Source organism: Rhinopithecus bieti, unplaced genomic scaffold (genome assembly GCF_001698545.2).
Source record: "Rhinopithecus bieti isolate Rb0 unplaced genomic scaffold, ASM169854v2 scaffold_32835, whole genome shotgun sequence".
Classification (NCBI taxonomy): Eukaryota; Metazoa; Chordata; class Mammalia; order Primates; family Cercopithecidae; genus Rhinopithecus; species Rhinopithecus bieti.
Genome location: NW_016814117.1, coordinates 458,153 through 478,224, shown reverse-complemented (window position 1 = coordinate 478,224; position 20,072 = coordinate 458,153). Strand labels below are relative to the sequence as shown.

The 20,072-nt window shown below is 36.2% G+C and overlaps 1 protein-coding gene across 1 annotated transcript in view; it reads right to left on the bottom strand.

Annotated features, from left to right (window-relative positions):
• The window catches only part of RALYL (RALY RNA binding protein like), a 214,992-nt gene that overhangs the window by 95,642 nt on the left and 99,278 nt on the right, over nt 1-20,072 (bottom strand). Inside the window, exon 3 of the mRNA XM_017849885.1 lies at nt 19,347-19,379. Coding sequence (XP_017705374.1) covers nt 19,347-19,379 — 33 coding nt within the window. The remainder of the gene's footprint in view (nt 1-19,346; nt 19,380-20,072) is intronic.

Sequence of the window (20,072 nt, the reverse complement as noted above, 5' to 3'; positions counted from 1 at the left end):
AGAAAACTTTCCTCTCCCCTTTTTTAATTTTTTTTTTTTTTTTTTTTTTTTTTTTTTTTTTTTTTTTTTTGCAGCTATGGTAAATGGGATTTCATTCTTGATTTGGTTCTCAACTTGAACATTATTGGTATATAGACATGCTACTGATTTTGTACACTGATTTTGTAGGCTGAAACTTTACTGAAGTGGCACATCAGTTGCAGGAGCCTTTTGGCAGAGTCTTTAGGGCATTCTAGGTATAAAATCACTTAATCTGTGAAGAGAGATAGTTTGACTTATTTTCCTATTTGGATGCCTTTTATTTTTTTTCTCTTGCCTGATTGCTCTGGCTAGCACTTCTAGTACCATGTTGAATGGGAGTGCTGAGAGTGGGCATCCTTGTATTGTTCCAGGCCTTAGGGGGAATGCTTTCAGTTTTTGCCTGTTCAATATTATGTTGGCTGTGGGTTTGTCATAGATGGCTCTTAATATTTTGAGATATTCTCTTCTGATGGAAGGCATGCATTTTTTGAAATGAAGAAAAATATAGAGAAGCAGCAGAAAGAAGGAGGAATAAAGAGAGGTAAAGAAGTAGAGGGAAGAAGTAGGACAAGGAGAGAATGCGAGGAGAGAAGAAGAGAGATGGAAAGAAAGAGGAGAAGAGGAAAGAGAAGAAAAGAAGGAGAATGAGAGGAAAATAAATAGGGGCCAAGGAGGAAAGAGAGAAAGTAAGAGAATAAGGCAGAGGCAGGAGGGGTGAGAAAGGGAGAGGGGAGTTGAAGAAAAGTTAAAACATATTCAGGGTTTTCTAGTCTCCCTTGATATAGTCATAGTTTAATTTTCTAGGCATGTCATCCAGTGTCTCTTTTAAGATGCCCTTGGGTCCAGCCAAATGGTGCTACTACCTATCTCCAAACAGAAACTAAACCCATCTGGCTTTGTGTGCCATTATGTATCACTAGTCCCACAACCTTTTATTTCCTCTCTTTCAAGAGTTTTCAAAGAATGACTTATGTTATAGATATATGTTCATTTTTATTTTATCTTCAGCAGATCAGAATTCCCAAGCAATACCTTGTATTATAGACACCAACTTATTGGTTTTTGTACTGTTCATTAGATTACAACCTCCCCGAAGGCAAAGATGTAGTCTTGTCTAAGTCTTCCTGGCTTATTGTGGTAAAGGACCAAATTTTTATGTTTTATTTAAAATATTTCCAATCTATCACAGTCTGATACTTTTGTACAAAATCATACATTTAGATATCATAGCCATATAAACATGCTATAAGTTTTAAAATGCTTACTCCTACTTTCTGAAATGAAATGGTAAAAACAATTCGATTGGCACTGCTTTACTGAATCCACTATGAGATGAAGCAGCAGTTCAGTGCACCTCGCATCTTGCTTTGCACCTACCAATATAACTTCAATGGAATTTTGCACTGAATAAATTTTATCTAAATATAACTGAATTTATTCAAAAATAACAAGATACTGGAAATAAAGTCTTGATTAGAATGAAATTGCATCATAAGATTCACTTCCTATTTTTAACCCCTGATTTGTAGTTTGGAGGGTACTGTTAGGCAATTAACGATGCTTTTAAAAACAATGTGCAATGCATAATTTTTTGAAGACATATTTGTTAGTTAAGTCTAAATGATTTTGATACCACTCTTCATCTTATATTGCCAAAATAAATGTCTAAATATTTTACTAAATTCCTTATCAAGGATGATTTGTTGTTGTTATATTTGTAATAAGGAAGGAAAGCTCAATTTTTAGTCACAATAGCAGGAAACTATCCCTGTCTAGCAAGCTAGTTTAGAACAGCAACTGACATTGTTATCACATGATATTTTGCACATATACAGTGCCCTTCGAATGTTGAATTGATGCACTTAATGAAATTAGATAACTGTTCTTCACAGAAAGGGCAGCAATGCTATCAAATCCTTTCTCAAGAGCTTCAAACTAAAACCTGGCAACTTAAGAAAATTAGGAATGAATGCTTTGATTTATTGGGCAGTCCCTTAATTTGTGACTTGGTGGCTTTACATGGGAATTTGAAGTGCTTAGTCTGCCATGGGGTGGATAATCAAAGGCCCATGATTTACAGAACACATCTTTAAAATAACTTCTCTAGAGAACCTCACTTTTAAAAAGGCTTTCAAGACTTTTAGTATCCAATTGGGCTATAATTGCATGATACAATAATTTAGCCAGTATCTGGAAGAAATGTCTCAACAAGTGTTTCATCTTTTATATGCTTTTCATTGAAGCTAAGGGGAAACTGTAGTTGGTTGCCTAACACTGAATAAAACTCCAAGCACATTACCTCATTTTGAAGTTGAATGTGGCCAGCAGCTTCTAATGGTATATTTTGAATGTGATCTAGTGAAATTTTTACTAAGGAAATAATAACATTTCTAAAAACATGAAACATTTGAGGATTAACTTTTCATTTTAATATCTACCTTAGCATGCGAAAATATAGCCACTGAATGCATTTTTTTCCTGATAAGCTCTTAAAGTATAAGTGATGCATGGCTTTTGCTAATAGTTGGCAGCTATTGATTATACTATGATAGCTGACTTGTTCTGCAGAATGAAGTAGAAAATCCTTTTGAATCAAAAAGCATTTCTGTACTTTGAAAATGTCATTAAAAGTGTTGAAAAGGTCACATTTTGAGATTGATGAAATAAAGATCAGTCTTTCCTGGCTGGATGAACAGAATGTGATTGGGAAGTGAGGCTTTAAAACTTTAGCTAGCACTTTTATAGTGCAAATCTGGGATTCACAATGGCTCTAAAAGCAATAAATTACTTTTTGTGTACATGATTATTTTCATGAATAATTAAAGCTATTATTTAGATATTCAAGTGCAGATGAAACTCAGAAGAAAACATGAGGTGTTAAGATGCATGAAATTGCCAGCTTTGTAAGCAAAAGTCCCAGACTGGACTCCATTCCAAAATAGCTACCGATATTCTGTGTTTATTTATGGAGTTATCATAATGTCTCTGTATCTCACTTATTCAGTATTAATGGAATGATGATATCTATTCTGCTTTTACGAGAATCAGTAAAGATTCATTGAAGAACACTAAATAAAGGATAATCAATACTTTGAACTGTCTGAAATAAATGCTATTTAAACTGCCAAAAATTATTTAGATAATCAAGTATTATTTAATTGAAAATTCAGTCTTCAGTATATTTAATGGAGCTAAAAAAAGAGAAATGAGTTCTCTTCAAGTAAGCTTAATTAGCTTTCTTTGAGATGAGTTGAAGGTAGTCGAGTGAAATCAGAGCACTTATTTTGCATTCGTTTTAGTGACTGCTTTCAGAACTGATATTAAAAGTATATGGGACTAAGATCTTATTTTAAATCAAAGCAGTAACAACTCTGTGCAGTATTGATTCTACATATGACGTCTAATCTTAGCCACCATTTCTATTTTATTCATATACACATTCAGTAGATATATCTTTAAACAGCCTGATTATATGATTACCCTTTCTGATGTGGCTTGACACCTTAAAAAAATCATGTTCCAATGAGAACACATGGACACAGGGAGGGGAACATGACACACCAGGGCCTGTCAGGGGGTGAGGGGAAAGGGGAGGGAGGGCATTAGGACAAATACCTAATGCATGCGGGACTTAAAACCTAGATGACAGGTTGATAGGTGCAGCAAACCATCATCGCACACGTATACCTGTGTAACAAACCTGCATGTTCAGCACATGTATCCCAGAACTTAGTGCAAAATTATAAAAACAAAACAAAACAAAATCATATTCCTTGAAAACAGTACTGGTAGCAAGAAGGAAACAGTGCTGGTTGTGTACATTAATACACATCCCAAAGCTCTGTTTGTTTTAAATGTGATTCTGAAACAACACTTAAGGTTAGTTCTTTCCCATGAGTGAGATCTTATGCATGTCTAGTTTACTGATTCATTTTCTTATGTAGAAATATTTGATGTCTATAAATTAGTTTGGCTAAATTAGAGTTGCATGCTATGAAGTGGTCATAAATCCTTCATAGATTTTAAAGGGTTTCTCATAAGACTTGCTTTTTTAAAAAATATAAATAAATGGTGAGGATTGCTACAACCAAGAGTTCAGAGGGTAGAGTTAGATTATTTAGACAATATTATTTAAGTTACAATTTTAACAACATTTTATCTTAGAAACACAGACTAAATGACATCAAATTCGTTACTGGGTTGAGTGGATTTAATGATTAACAGGTTCTCTCTAATAGATTGTTTTTTTAATTCTATAATTTATTGTGATGAAAGATCTCATCAAATACTTTTGGGGCTGGGGTTGCCTATGATATATAACGATACCAATTTTTGAAGTAAAACTTATATGAATTGTGATATTGGGTTTAATGTGACACTTTATTATATGAACAAATTAGATAGTGGTGGAAGTGCTGATAGCACTCTTTTGAAATATCATCAGCTATAAAGTACTGCACCACTGCTTTCTTTATAAGCAGAACTTAAATAAATCTATTTAATGATCCTATACATTTTCTTTCCTCCATGTAACACTATATTCCTGCCTGCTATAATCTGCAATTATTTCCTTTTCCCCAAGGAGAACATTTTGCTGAAGAAATAAAAGCCATTTCAGGCGCAATCAGCCCCTCTGTTTCTTAAGACATTTTTTTTAATTGTAAAAGACTGAGGGAGACTCTTTTTGATGACTCTACTGTATTTTACTATTGAACAGTAATGAGCTCCTACTTCTTAAAAATGCATCCAGGAGACCATGCATTCAAGACGCCACTGTCAAAATATGCACATACATGATTGATTACCCAATTTATTGGTGATATTGTATATGCCATCATAGTGTAGTTTAAATGATTTTGACAAGTACAGAAAAGTGTCATTGACAGGTGCAGAAATAAATGATGGGTTTAAGCTTTCAAATGTTTTTACAGCATTTCACTGACTGGCAGGTTGATAAATTAAAATTATAGTTGTAGCATCAGGCCTGAAAGCACAACTGCTTTAGATTACAAAAATAGCACTGTGGAAACTTTGTGTACTCTCCAGAGAAGTAGCCTGGAGGGCTTTGGGGGAAAAAAATGAACCAAATGCAGTTGGTAAAGAAATCATTAATTTTGTGGTAGCACTGTCTGAGTCTAAAATAAAACCCCCCAAAAGTAGATTTTTAGAAGAAAATTGGCTTTATCTCCTTATCCCTTTTTCCCTGCAGACATAGAGAAAATTGAAACCGCATCATCAAAAGACAGGCATTGAATTGGTCATTAGTAATTCCATGATGTTAGATGGGCATATTTAAAGCTTAGGGACAATTTCTTGTTAACCTTCCCTTAGTTTCAACACTATACATGGATTTTAGCTTGTCATACTGTCACCATGATCCCATCAAGTCTAACTGAGAAAACTTTAAGACATCACTCACTCACTGATTTCAACATTCTTAAAGAAAATGCGATTTCATCAGGCATTTTCTTGACATTCTTATTTCATTCTATTCAAGCCTTGCATCTTTTCAAGTCATGCCTGAACTTCTGCAGCCGCTTTCTAAGTGGCTCACTTTGGATAATATCACTCTTCAGTTAAAAGCAAAACAGTCAATCAGGTATACATCATTGAATGGCTCTACTTCACCCATAGAATGAGCAGAAAGCTCCTTGTATTAGGATAATTTCTCAATACAGATTCTCCCTGAATTTGCCAATCTTATCTTTTGTCTTTTCCTGAATCTTCCTAGCTCACTAGACTGGAATGTCTGATATGCTGGGTACGGTGCCTTCTCTGCTGCCACTCATCCAACTCTGTCTCCCAGGAATGCCATTTTAATAGCTCCGTATTGAATTCTTACCTCACCTTGAAGAAAAACTCAGCTCCTACTTTTGTCTTGAAAATTTTCCTAATAATCTGACCAGTTTCTTTAACTTCTCAATTCCTAAATACTTCATAGACAACTATCATTTGATGGCATTAATATAGATCTGCTTTTGCTTTTATGTGCTCTCTACCAACCATCCCTAAATTAGCATTGCTTTCCCTCTTTCATGTTCCTATTATTAAAGTTTTTAATATTGTACTCCATATTTTATATCACTCTAAGTACAGTCCAGAATTGTCTTCCTGTCTTCAGGCTGCTGTTTTGTTTTTTCTTGTCTCTCTTCCTCAGCGATCTCCCCTAGTAAGGCAGTCTATCACTCCTGTTCTGATTTTGCTCTCTTCTGAATTGATAATTTGATTCTCTTAACACTTCTAAAATATTCAGGCCTTTGGATTCAATTGGTTAACATTTCTGTGATTCAGTGAAACTTTAGAAAAGATTTATAATATAACTTAATTGCTGCACAGAATGTTTTTAATAATTGGTATTTATTTCCTGTTTACTATGTCAGACACTAAGTATTATCTCATTCCTAACAGCTGTTAAGAGTTAGTTATGACCTGGCATGGTGGCTCACGCCTGTAACCCCAGTACTTTTGGAGGATGAGGTGGGAAGACTGCTTGAAACCAGGAGTTTAAGAATGGCCTGTCCAACACAGTGAGATCCCATTTCTACAAAAGATAAGTATTAGCCAGGTGTGGTGTCTCATGCCTATAGTTCCAGCTACTTGGGAAGCTGAGGAGGGAGGATCAGCTGAGGCTGGGAGGTTGAGGCTGCAGTGACTGTGATTGCACCACTGAACTCCAACCTGGGAGACAGAGTAAGAACCTGTCTCAAAAAAAATTACTTAATAATAATAATAATAAGAGGTTAGTTACTTACTACCTTAGGTAAGCAAATGGAGACTCAGGAAAGTTAAATTGCCAAAGCCATCTATCCAGGAAGTGGCAGAATGGGATTCAGAGGAAGGAAATCAAATTACAGAACTTGTGCTGTTAAAGTAAGTGGCTAATACTATAATCATATGTAGCATCTGTTACTAAATATGAGGTTTCCTACAAAACCTGGATAAATGTAAAATAACGTGAATCTTTAATAAGAACGTCAAGGTTTAATAAAGTTTTCATAACAGCAGAAGTATATTGAAGATCTAAATTCTGCTTCAAGACTGGAAAGAAAAGGGAGAAAATATCCCTCAAGGAAAATGGTTTCGCAAACTACAGCTGTTAGCAATTATAAGATCATTTTTGGATGCAGGGCAAGCTTTGTTGTCCTGACAGTATTTACTCTTTCTTTTTTGGATTTAGTAGAATAGATCCTGTGCATCTCAAAGGATTTAGGAGATCCAGGCTTGGCTGGGCCATGCTTAGCTTACACACATAGTCATTGCTTCACTAGAGATAAATATAATAATTCTGATATTTTTATCCTTGATGTATTCTTTTTACATATTTCTTTTTATAATTTTAAATTTTCTAATGTTAACTTTGTGGGTGCATAGTAGGCATGTATATTTGTAGGGTATATAAGATATTTTCACACAGACATGCAATGTGTAATAATCACATCAGGGAGAATGTGGTGTCCATTCTCCCAAGCATTTATGCTTTGTGTTACAAACAATCCAATTACACTCACAGAGTTACTTAAGATGTACAATTATGTTCTTATTGACTATAGTCACCCTGTTGTGCAATCAAATAGGTCTTATTCATTCTTTCTAAATTTTTTTGTATCCATTAACCATCCCCCTGGCCCCGCCGTGATGTATTCTTGAAGATCTTCCAACCAAAACTAGGAAATAATATATTCTGAGATACATAACTTTTAAATTGTTCTGAGTTATTTAAATTATTCTGATACAGAGAAAAAAATCTAAAGTTTTTTTTTACCCACGTAATAAACATCCTCATAATAAAGCTACTTATGAAAACTTCATCAAATGAAAATTGGTATAAATCAATATTTAATTTCAAATTACAACTAATTCATATTAAAGTCTTCTTAAAAGTTCAACTTCATGCTGAAGAGACAAGAAGAAATAATTCATGTGGAGTTTCCTTTGGTGCTGTGAGTGTATGTTCAAAGTGGCTCAGTGTCTGCAAGGTATCAACCGTTAGTGCTTGAAGAAACTTCATGCATTTTTTGACATGTAATTTTACAGTGGATATCTCAACCTTCAAATGAAGGATCTTTGATTCCTTCTCATTTGTATTTTCATTAAAAGTTGTAAATAGCTTTTTCAAGGCAAGACTGGTTTTAAACTAAGATTTATATATTAGACTCTTAATTGAGATGATCACTCTGTGCTTATTCACCTTTCTTTTTTTTTATTTTTTGAGACGGAGTCTCTCTCTGTCTGCCAGGCTGGAGTGCAGTGGAACGATCCTGACTCACTGCAACCTCTGACTCCCTGGTTCAAGTGATTCTCCTGCCTCAGCCTCCCGAGTAGCTAGGATTACAGGCATACACCACCATGTCCAGCTAACTTTTGTATTTTTAGTAGAGCCGGGGTTTCACCATGTTGGCCAAGATGATCTCGATCTCCTGACCTCGTGATCCGCCAGCCTCGGCCTCCCAAAATGCTGGAATTACAGGCGTGAGCCACAGCACCTGGCCTTATTCACCTTTCTAAATGAAAACTTGATGACTGTTTTCTATCAGCTTATTTCCAAGATCAGATTCTATCTGATGCAACGTTGAAAGGAACCATTCTCCTAGTAGAATTTTTTTATATTAATTGCTCCAAAATATAACGTTTTAAGGATGATTGGAATATGAGCCCCAAACTTTAGCCCTCCATTAAAAGCAAGGTTGCTTAACATCTTAAAAAAAGTTAAGGTGGGCAAGAACTTTAATATTCAAATTTATTTTATAAATGTATTTTATTTATAATATAAACATATTCAATATTATGCATTTATAATAAATTTAAATATAGTAAATATATAATATACTTACAATAGTTTAAAATAGAAAATATTACTATTTAATAAACAGACATTTATTAAATATTGCATTTATATTATTTAATATTTTGAAGTTTACAATTTATTATGATCCCAGCTTTAGGTCTAAGATGACATCAGAATGAATTTATATGTACTTCGGCATAGGCAGTGTGGAGGCTTCCATGGCATTTATTCTGGGCTCTTTGCATCTATCCTGGTCTCTGTTCAGTGAACTCCAAGATAGTTCAGTTCAATGTGGCTGCCTCCACCACATGCATTTAAAACAGGGAGGGATTATGAGATATTATATTTCAAAGATTTTCTGAAGGGACTCCAGAGATGATAAGTGTTTATAATGACAACTTGCGCATGTGTGTATAGAAAAAAATGGAGGGGGATGGAAGCACCTTGTAGATGATGGCTTCCAGGCCTCACTGGTATCAGAATCACCTAGGTAGCTTTGGAAAACACTGCCTCTGTTGATCTACCTGGACAAACAGAATCACACTTTGGGATGAGCCTTCATGCCTCACTCTAGGTGTATTAGAGGGAAACTACATTAAATGAACACTGGTGGGGGAGCGGGTTTCCCCCCCAATGATATTATTTTAGAAATCATTTCCTGGTGCATATGAAGAAAGTTCTTTTTATATCATATATACAGTTGCAGCTCAGAGACCTGAGATTTCACTCAACTTCTTTTCACAAGTCCATGATCTTTCTCAGTAAGGAAATAATTTTCTGTAACTTTCTTTGACAGTTTTTTTTTTTTTCCACTGCAATATTCAGATTGGGTCTATGTTGTGACCAAAACATTTTATTTCAAAATTAGTACAGCACATTTATCCAGGGAAGAATTTGGCTCCTCAATTTATTTTAAGATGAGATGCATATTAAAATGTATCAATATTCCTACTTAAAAAATTTAAATGACAGTTACCAGTATTCATCATTAAAATCTGAAGCATCTGTACTCATATTGCTTGATAACTCATTTCATGACAATTTTATTTTCCCCAATATAATAACTTCTGTTGGTTTTATAATGAGACTTTTGTTTTTTATAATGTAACTCAAAACACTGCCTATAAAAATGGAGATTTATTCTATGAACTATTTTAAAGGTTTCGGATTGACTCTTTATAACATGATACATAAATATACCTTCCAGAATTGTAATAATAGCTAACATTTATGAGCAATTCTTATGTGCCAAAAACTGTGCTAAATGTTTGATATAAATTATCTAAATCTTTTAAGCTCCATTTCACAAACAAGAACCTGAAGCTTGGGAGTTTAAGTAATTGCCTAAACTAACACATGTAGCTTGTAAGTGTCCAAGTCTATAAGGGCGAAAGCAACTTTCACCAGTGCATATTAACAAATACTTTAAGACACTGATGGGCAGTGGACTGAAGTATGCAATATTTAGCAGTGATTTATTCATTAATATAATTCACACATTTTTATTGAACATAGAATTAAAATTAATGTGAGTGAGGTGTGCTGGGGACAAATTCAATGTTATATACTCACATATCAACTGATACAATAAACCATAGACCATGCACTTATTCTGGCATGTGACTATGGATTAAAAGTCATAAATTTGATCTCATGGAGGATAGGAGGCAGGACTAGACTGCAGTTCCCACTCGGACAGACAGAGCAGCATGAAGAGGCTCGTGTGGTGAATTTTAGCTCCAGGTCAACTGCAAGAACGAACCAGCAATCCCAAGAGGACCCACAGACCCTCTGAAGGAGGTGGAGTGCTCCTGCAGGACCCAGGAGACGCCCCAAATACTGTGAGTGCCCCAACTGCAGAATTGGGAAAGGGAGATCCTCCTCTCCGGAACACACACCCCTGACTGGAGAAACTGAAGGTCTGTTTGCGAAAGAAGTTTCTGACCTTATCTGGAGCTGAGTCAATTTCAAGAGCTGAGTGAAATACCAGGGGTAGAGGAAGCAGTGGGAAAGGCCCTGGGAGTGTGCTGGGTCTTCAAGCAGGCCATTCCTGCCTGGCACCACAGGGATCCATCAGGAGAGTGACCAGAGGAGTGGGGAAAAACACCACAGGGAGAAGGAAATCTCCAGCCGAACTTTGTAGCGACTTGAAAGGGGCAAGAAGCCTCCTGGCCAAAACTCAAGGGGGAGTGGGAATCCAGTGTGCAGACTCTACAGGCTGGGGAAGAACCAAACCCTTGTCTTTCGCAGCTGGGAGGCAGATAGCTTGGGGCAAGTTCTCAAGCCTGGCTCACCCACTGCCTGGAAACCAACTTGGGGCTGTTAGTGGTGGCATGGTGGGAGTGAGACCGGCCCTTTGGTTTGCATGGGAGCTGGTTAAGCCCTGTGTCTGCCAGTTTTCTCTCACTTCTCTGACAACCTGCATGACTCAGAAGAGGCAGGCATAATCCTTCTAGGTACACAACTCCATTGACCTGGAAACCTCATCCGCATCCCCAACAGCAGCCACAGCAAGATCCATCCAAGGAGAGTCTGAGCTCAGACATGCCTAGCCTTGCCCCCACCTGATGGTCCTCCCCTACTCACCCTGGTAACTGAAGACAAAGGGCATATAATCTTGGGAGTTCTAGGGCCTCACCCACCACTGGTTCCTTTCCATACTACTACAGCTGATGCTCCCTGGAAAGTGCCACCTCCCAGCAGAAGGCCAACCAGCACAAAAATAGAGCATTAAACCACCAAAGCTAAGAATCCTGACAGAGTCCATTCATCACAGGACTCTGCAGACAACCCCCAGTACCAGCCTGGAGCTGGGTGGACTTGCTGGGTGGCTAGACCCAGAAGAGGGACAACAATCACTGTAGTTTGGCTCACAGGAAGCCACATCCATAGGGAAAGGTGGAGAGTATTACATCAAAGGAACTCCCTGTGGGACAAAAGAATCTGGACAACAGCCTTCAGTCCTAGACCTTCCCTCTGACAGAGCCTACCCAAATGAGAAGGAACCAGAAAACCAACTCAGGTAATATGACAAAACAAGGCTCTTTAACACCCCCCAAAATCACACCAGTGCACCAGCAATGGATCCAAACTAAGAAGAAATCCCTGATTTAACTGAAAAAGAGTTTAGGAGGTTAGTTATTAAGCTAATCAGGGAGGCACCAGAGAAAGGTAAAGCCCAATGCAAGGAAGTCCAAAAAGTGATATAAGAAGTGAAGGGAGAAATATTCAAGGAAATAGATAGCATAAAGAAAAAAACAATAAAATATTCAGGAAACACTGGACACACAGAAATGCAAAATGCTCTGGAAAGTCTCAGCAATAGAAATGAACAAGTAGAAGAAAGAAATTCAGAGTTCAAAGACAAGGCCTTCAAATTAAACCAATCCAACCATGACAAATAAGAAAATATGAACAAAGCTTCTAAGAAGTCTGGTATTATGTTAAATGTGACCAAACCTAAGAATAACCAGTGTTCCTGAGGAAGAAGAGAAATCTAAAAGTTTGGAAAACATATTTGGGGGAATAATTGAGGAAAACTTCCCTGGCCTTGCTAGAGAACTAGACATCCAAATACAAGAAGCACAAAGAACACCTGGGAAATTCATCACAAAAAATATCATCGTGTAGGCACATTGTCCTCAGGTTATCTAAAGTTAAGATGAATGAAAGAATCTTAAGAGATATGAGACAGAAGCACCAGGTAACCTATAAAGGAAAACCTAGCAGATTAACAGCAGATTTCTCAGCAGAAACCCTACAAACTAGAAGGGATTGGGGCCCTATCTTCAGTCTCCTTAAACACAACAACTATCAGCCAAGAATTTTGTATCCAGCGAAACTAAGCATCATATATAAAGGAAAGATACCATCTTTCTCAGACAAACAAATGCTGAGAGAATTTGCCAGTACCAAATCACCACTACAAGCATTGCTAAAAGGAGCTCTGAATCTTGAAACGAGTCCTGGAAACATATCAAAACAGAACTTCTTTAAAACATAAACCAAACAGGACCTAGAAAACAAAAATACAAGTTAAAAAGAAAAAAAAACAAAAAACCAAGGTACGCAGGCAACAAATAGCATGATGAATGCAACAGTAGCTCACATCTCAATACTAAACATTGAATGTAACTGGCCTAAATGCTTTACTTAAAAGATACAGAACTGCAGAATGGATAAGAACTCACCAACCAACTCTCTGCTGCCTTCAGGAGACTCACCTAATACATAAGGACTCATATAAACTTAAAGTAAAGGGGTGGAAAAGGGCATTTTATACAAATGGACAACAAAAGTGAGCAGGGGTAGCTATTCTTATATCAGATAAAAGAAACTTTAAAGCAACAGCAGTTAAAAGAGACAAAGAGGGACATTATACAATGGTAAAATACCTTGTCCAACAGGAAAATATCACAATCCTAAACATATATGCACCTAACACTGGAGCTTCCAAATTTATAAAACAATTACTAATAGACCTAAGAAATGCGATACACAGCAACACAGTAATAGTGGGGAACTTCAATACTCCACTGACAGCACTAGACAGGTCATCAAGACAGAAAGTCAACAAAGAAACAATGGATTTAGACTATACCTTGGAACAAATGGACTTAACAGACATATACAGAACATTTCATCCAACAACTGCAGAATACACATTCTATTCAACAGTGCATGGGACTTTCTCTAAGATAGACCATGTGATAGGCCATAAAATGAGCCTCAATAAATTTAAGAAAATTGAAATTACATCAAGCCCTTTCTCAGACCACAGTGGAATAAAAGTGGAAATCAACTCCAAAAGGAATCTTCAAAACCATGCAAATACATTGAAATTAAATAGCCTGCTCCTGAATGAGCATTGAGCCAAAAACAAAATTAAGATGGAAATTTAAAAATTATTTGAACTGAACGACAATAATGACACAACCTATCAAAACCTCTGGGATACAACAAAGATGGTGCTAAAAGGAAAGTTCATAGCCCTAAATGCCTACATCAAAAAGACTGAAAGAGCACAAACTGACATTCTAAGGTCACACCTCAAGGAACAAGAGAAACAAGAACAAACCAAAACCAAAAACAAACCCAGTAGAAGAAAGGAAATAACCAAGATCAGAACAGAACTAAATGAAATTGAAATAAGAAGAAACAATACAAAAGACAAATGAAACAAAAAGCTAGTTCTTTGGAAAGATAAATACAACTGATAGACCATTAACAAAATTAACCAAGAAAAGAAGAGAGAAAATCCAAATAACCTCATTAAGAAATGAAACAGGAGGTATTACAACTGACACCACTGAAATACAAAAGATCATCCAAGGCTACTATGAACACCTTTATGCACATAAAGTAGAAAACCTAGAAGAGATGAATAAATTCCTGAAAAAAATACAATCCTCCTGGCTTAAATCAGGAAGAATTAGATACCCTGAATAGACCAATAACAAGCAGGGAGATTGAAATGGTAATTTAAAAATTAACAACAAAAAAAATGTCCAGGACCAGATGGATTCACAGCAGAATTCTACCATTCAAAGAAGAATTGGTACCAATCTTTTGACACTATTCCAAAAGACAGAGAAAGAGGAAACCCTCCCTAATTTATTCTATGCAGCCAGCATCACCCTAATACCAAAACCAGGAAAGGACATAATCAAAAAAGAAACTACAGACCAATATCCTTGATAAACATAGAATGCTAAAATCCTTAACAAAATACTAGCTAACGGAATCCAATAACATATCAAAAAGATAACCCACCATGATCAAATAAGTTTCATACCAAGGATGCAGGGATGGTTTAACATATGCAAGTCAATAAATGTGATATACCACATAAAGAGAATTAAAAATAAAAATCACATGATAACCTCAATAGATGCAGAAAAAGCATTCGACAAAATCCAGCATCCTTTTATGGTTAAAACTCTCATCTCTCAATGTAATAAAAGCCATCTATGAAAAACCCACAGGCAACATAATACTGAATGGGGAAAAGTTAAAAGCATTCCCTCTGAGAACTGAAACAAGAAAAGGATGCCCACTGTCACCACTCCTCTTCACATAGCACTGGAAGTCCTAGCCAGAGCAACTAGACAAGAGAAAGAAATAAAATGCATATAAATCGGTGAAGAGGAAGTAACACTGTCACTGTTTTTGCTAACAATATGATTGTTTTTCTTGAAAACCCTAGAGACTCCTCCATAAAGCTCCTAGAACTGATAAAAGAATTCAACAAGGTGTCTGGATAAAAGATTAATGTACACAAATCAGTAGCTCTGCTACACACCAACAGCGGCCAACCTAAGAATCAAATAGAAAATGTAACCCACATTACAATGGCTGCAAAAAAATTTAAAATACTTAGGAATATACCTAATCAAGGAGTCAAAAAACCTCTACAAGGAAAACTACAAAACACTGCTGAAAGAGACCACAGATGACACAAACAAATGGAAACACTTCCCATGCTCATGGATGGGTAGAATCAATATTGTGAAAATGACCACACTGCCAAAAGCAGTCTACAAATTCAATGCAATCCTCATCAAAATACCACCATCATTCTTCACATAATTAGAAAAAACAATTCTAAAATTCATATGGAACCAAAAAAGAGCCCGCATAGCCAAAACAAGACTAAGCAAAAAGAACAAATCTGGAGGCATCACACTACCTGATTTCACACTATATTATAAGGCAATAGTCACCAAAACAGCATGGTACTGGTATAAAAAATAGGCACATAGACCAATGGAACAGAGAAGAGAACCCAGAAATAAACCTAAATACTTACAGCCAAATGATCTTCGACAAAGCAAGCAAAAATATAAAGTGGGGAAAAGGACATCTTATTTAACAAATAGTACTGGGATAATTGGCAAGCCACATGTAGGAGAATGAAACTGGATCCTCCTCTCTCACCTTATACACAGATCAACTCAAGATGGATTAAAGACTTAAATCTGAGACCTGAAACTATAAACATTCTAGAAGATAACATTGGAAAAAACCTTGTAGACATTGGCCTAGATTTCATGAGGAAGAACCCAAAAGCAAATTCAATAAAAACAAAGATAAATAGTTGAGACTTAATTGAACTAAAGAGCTTTTGCATGGCAAAAGGAATAGTCAGCAGAGTGAACAGACAACCCACAGAGTGGGAGAAAATCTTCACAGTCTATACATCTGACAAAGGACTAATATCCAGAATCTACAATGAACTCAATCAAATCAGTAAGAAAAATACAAACAGCCCATCAAAAAGTGGGTTAATGACATGAATAGACAGTACTCAAATGAAGATACACAAAGGGCCAAGAAACATATGAAAAAATGATCAGCATCACTAATGATCAGGGGAATGCAAATCAAAACCACAATGCAATACTACCTTACTTCTGCAAGAATGACCATAATCAAAAAATCAAAACACAGTAGAGGGAGGGGTGAACAGGGAACACTTCTACACTGCTGGTGGGAATGTAAACTAGTACAACAGTTTACAGTGTACTAGTTTACATTCCTAGTACATTTTCTAGTACTAGTGTACTAGAAAACAGTGTAGAGATTCCTTAAAGAACTAATAGTAGAACTACCATTTGATCCAGCAATCCCACTACTGGGTATTCATCCAGAGGAAAAGAAGTCATTATATGAAAAAGGTACTTGCACATGCATGTTTATAGCAGCAGAATTCACAATTGCAGAATCATGGAACCAACCCAAATGCCTATCAATCAAAGAGTGGATAAAGAAATTGTGGTATATATTTATATGATGGAATACTAAGCAGCCATAAAACGAAATGAATTAATGGCATTTGCAATAACCTGGATGAGATTGGAGACTATTATTCTAAGTGAAGTAACTCAGGAATGGAAAACCAAACATCGTATGTGTTCACTGATAAGTGGGAGCTAAGCTATGAAGATGGAAAAGCATAAGAACAATACAATGGACTTTGGGGACTTGGTTGGGGGGGGGAAGGTTGGGAGTGGGGTGAGGGATAAAAAACTACAAATATGATGCAGTGTATACTGCTTGGGGGATGGGTGTACCAAAATTTCACCAATTACCACTAAAGAACTTACTCATGTAGTCAAATATCACCTGTACCCCAATAACTTGTGGAAAAAAAGAAATGGGTATAAAGCACCAGGAAAAAATAAAAAAAAATTTACTTATAAAAAATAACAACTTTGAGAGAACAAAAAACTCATATATTTGAATAATGGTACTTATGAGTAGACTGCCTTGTGCCTAGTATGCTTATATGTGTCCACTGATTCACTTCTTTCCATCTTCTCACTGAACAAGGTAGGAGAGAGAAACATACATACTTTTATTTTTTTGAGACAGGGTCTCACTCTGTTCCCTACGCTGTAGTGAAGTGGTGTGATCTTGGTTCATTGTAGCCTCAACCTCCTGGGCTCAAATGATTCTCCTGCCTTAGCTCCCAGGTGGCTAGGACTACAGGCATGGCACCACGGCCAGCTAATTTTTGTATTATTTGGAGAGATGATGTTTCACCATGTTGTCCAGCCTGGTCTCAAACTCCTGAACTCAAGTGAGTCGCCCACCTTAGCATACATACTTTTGGACAATCTTATTTAAAATAATTTTCTTTAGGGAATAGAAACATTTAGCTATAAATTAAAATATCCATTCAGCAGAATCATTTGGGTTGCTTTTCACACACTTTTAAGAAAAGCAATATCTTATGTGTGCCATGCTAATTTTCCCACTTTGAGCATTTGCTGAGTGATACATTATTATTATTTTTGGGGGGAAGTTTTTCTCAGGGTTCTAATACTCAGTGCTAAACTCCTGAAAAGTTAAAACAAAGATTACTTAGGGTCTGCCTTTTAAAACAGAAGTATGCAATAAAAAAGGAATTTCATCTCAGAATAGCCAGAACAGTAAAGGCTGCACAGAAACTGCATGAAGTGAGGCGTGAAGAGAAGCTATTTCAGGCCTTTTGACTTGAGGGCAGATACATATGCATTCAAACTAAAAGATTTCTTCAGGTGTAGAGATTTTTAACAATAGGAGCTGATGATCAATGTAGGGAAAAAAGCATGCTTTATTACCTTTTTTGGGCCAGACCAACTCGACCTTTCATTTTCCATGTAGTCTTCAAATAAATATATATATTCCATTTTTTGTCTTCCACATCCCCTAACAATTATTTTGATTTCCATGATTTGAGTGGCTTTCTGAAAAGCTTTTATGAAGAGTAGAAAGGAATTGGGAACCATGTTGTTGAATGAGTGATAGAAATATTCAATGGCCATGTACAAAGTAATAAAAGAAAATTGATCTGGTCACTTAAAAATCTAACCCCATTCCATGTTTCTGGTCATTAAGTATCAGTATTGTGGCTGCCTATATATGACAGCTTTTTTTCCCTCATCAAATATAGCATGATTTCTGTAGGCAAGACATCATATTTTCACCACTTTTGATACAATATCATCTATAATATTGATGGTGCAAAAGTCCTTTCATAATACACTTTAATATACTAGTCAAAGGAGTATTTGATCAGATACAAACAACATTGCTTATTCTTAGTTTGAAATGCCTAAAAATAGAACATGTGCACTCATGTAAACAACATATTATTATTATTTTATTACTATTACTTTTTGAGACGGAGTTTTGCTCTGTCGCCCAGGCTGGAGTGCAGTGGTGCAATCTTGGCTCACTGCAACTTCCACCTCCCAGGTTCAGGCAATTCTCCTGCCTCCCAAGTAGGCTGGGATTATAGGTGTGTGCCACCATGTCCAGCTAATTTTTGTATTTTTAGGAGAGACAGAGTTTCACCATGTTGGCCAGGCTGGTCTTGAGATCCTGACCTCAGGAGATCTGCTCGCCTCCCAAAGTGCTAGGATTACAGGCATGAGCCACCGCGCCCGGCCAACAATGTATTATTCTTAAGATATATTTTGTGACTAAGAAGGATACTGTCAGAGCAGGCAAGCATTCGTCTTATCTAAATTTGCCTCAGGGTTCCTCAGCTTTGGGTGCAGAGAAGCCGTCAATGTGAGTGAGCTGGAGAAATTAAAGTGAAATGAGAGCTAAGGAGAAAAGATAGATATTGATTGTGAAGACAGACTTAGGGAAGGGGGTGAAGAAACAGTGAATAGAGTAGATTGAAAAGAAATGGAGTATAGCAATGCGTACACAGGCTTGGAATGGTGAAGCTGTGGCTCAGAGGAATTTTTAGGACCTACGTGAGTATATTTGTGCATGAAGAGAATATGGATGATCACTGTGTACCTTGTTTAGGCTTTATGGAAGATACAGGATTTCATATACATTCATTAGCTGCATTTCTGAGGTCACAATACAACCTAGGGAGCATTTTAGTTAAGTCTTTATAAAACATAGATACCAACGTTGCATGCAATGATATGTTATGATTATGAATATGAGGTTAAATGACTGAAAATACCATCTCAGAAATTCTTGGTAATTTGAATTAAATAATTAATACTTATAAAGTATTTAAATACATACTTACCCAACAGACAGGAAAGGTTCCTTTGATTCAAGTCTATGAAAAAATATGAAAATTTTCTTTTAATATAACAATTTGCTGTATATTCAAAATTGTTTTACATGAACCTGACAAAATTATACTTTTTTGGATGAAAATGCATAATGCAGCACCAGTAAAAAGCTATAAATAATACATTAAGACCTAATCTGGACTAAGTAAATTTGCAGCTGGATTAATGCAGAAGCTACAAAAAATGAGAGAGTCTTGGAATGAGGACGTAACATTTAACTGATATATTAAGATGATCATAGTATTAGTCTAATTCTGATTGCACTCTCTGTATCTACCCATTTTCTTTATTCATGGTAATGTGTTTGTAGAAGTTTCTATATATCTATTTGTGGTGGTTGTAATAGTGAAATAATTTATAATGTACTTGTTACAAGTTAGCTGAATAACTGATTTACTCCGAAGAGAGAAGCAGCATGCCATATATAGTTATTTATTGGTCTTAATACCGCTTAGGGTGGGGGTAGTGTCAGATCACAAATTTGGGTTCTTCAGCCTCCTTTGTGTCTTCTAAAAACTGGGTATTTTCTGTACCTCGGTATCTCAAAGGGAAAGTCTAATCCTGAAGGTTGTGATTCATTTGAGAAAGCCACTTTAAAACATATTCTGTGTCTTATTTTTTTCATTATAAAATGGGCTAGGCTTCTTCCAGCTCTTTTTTAACTTCATAAATTAACT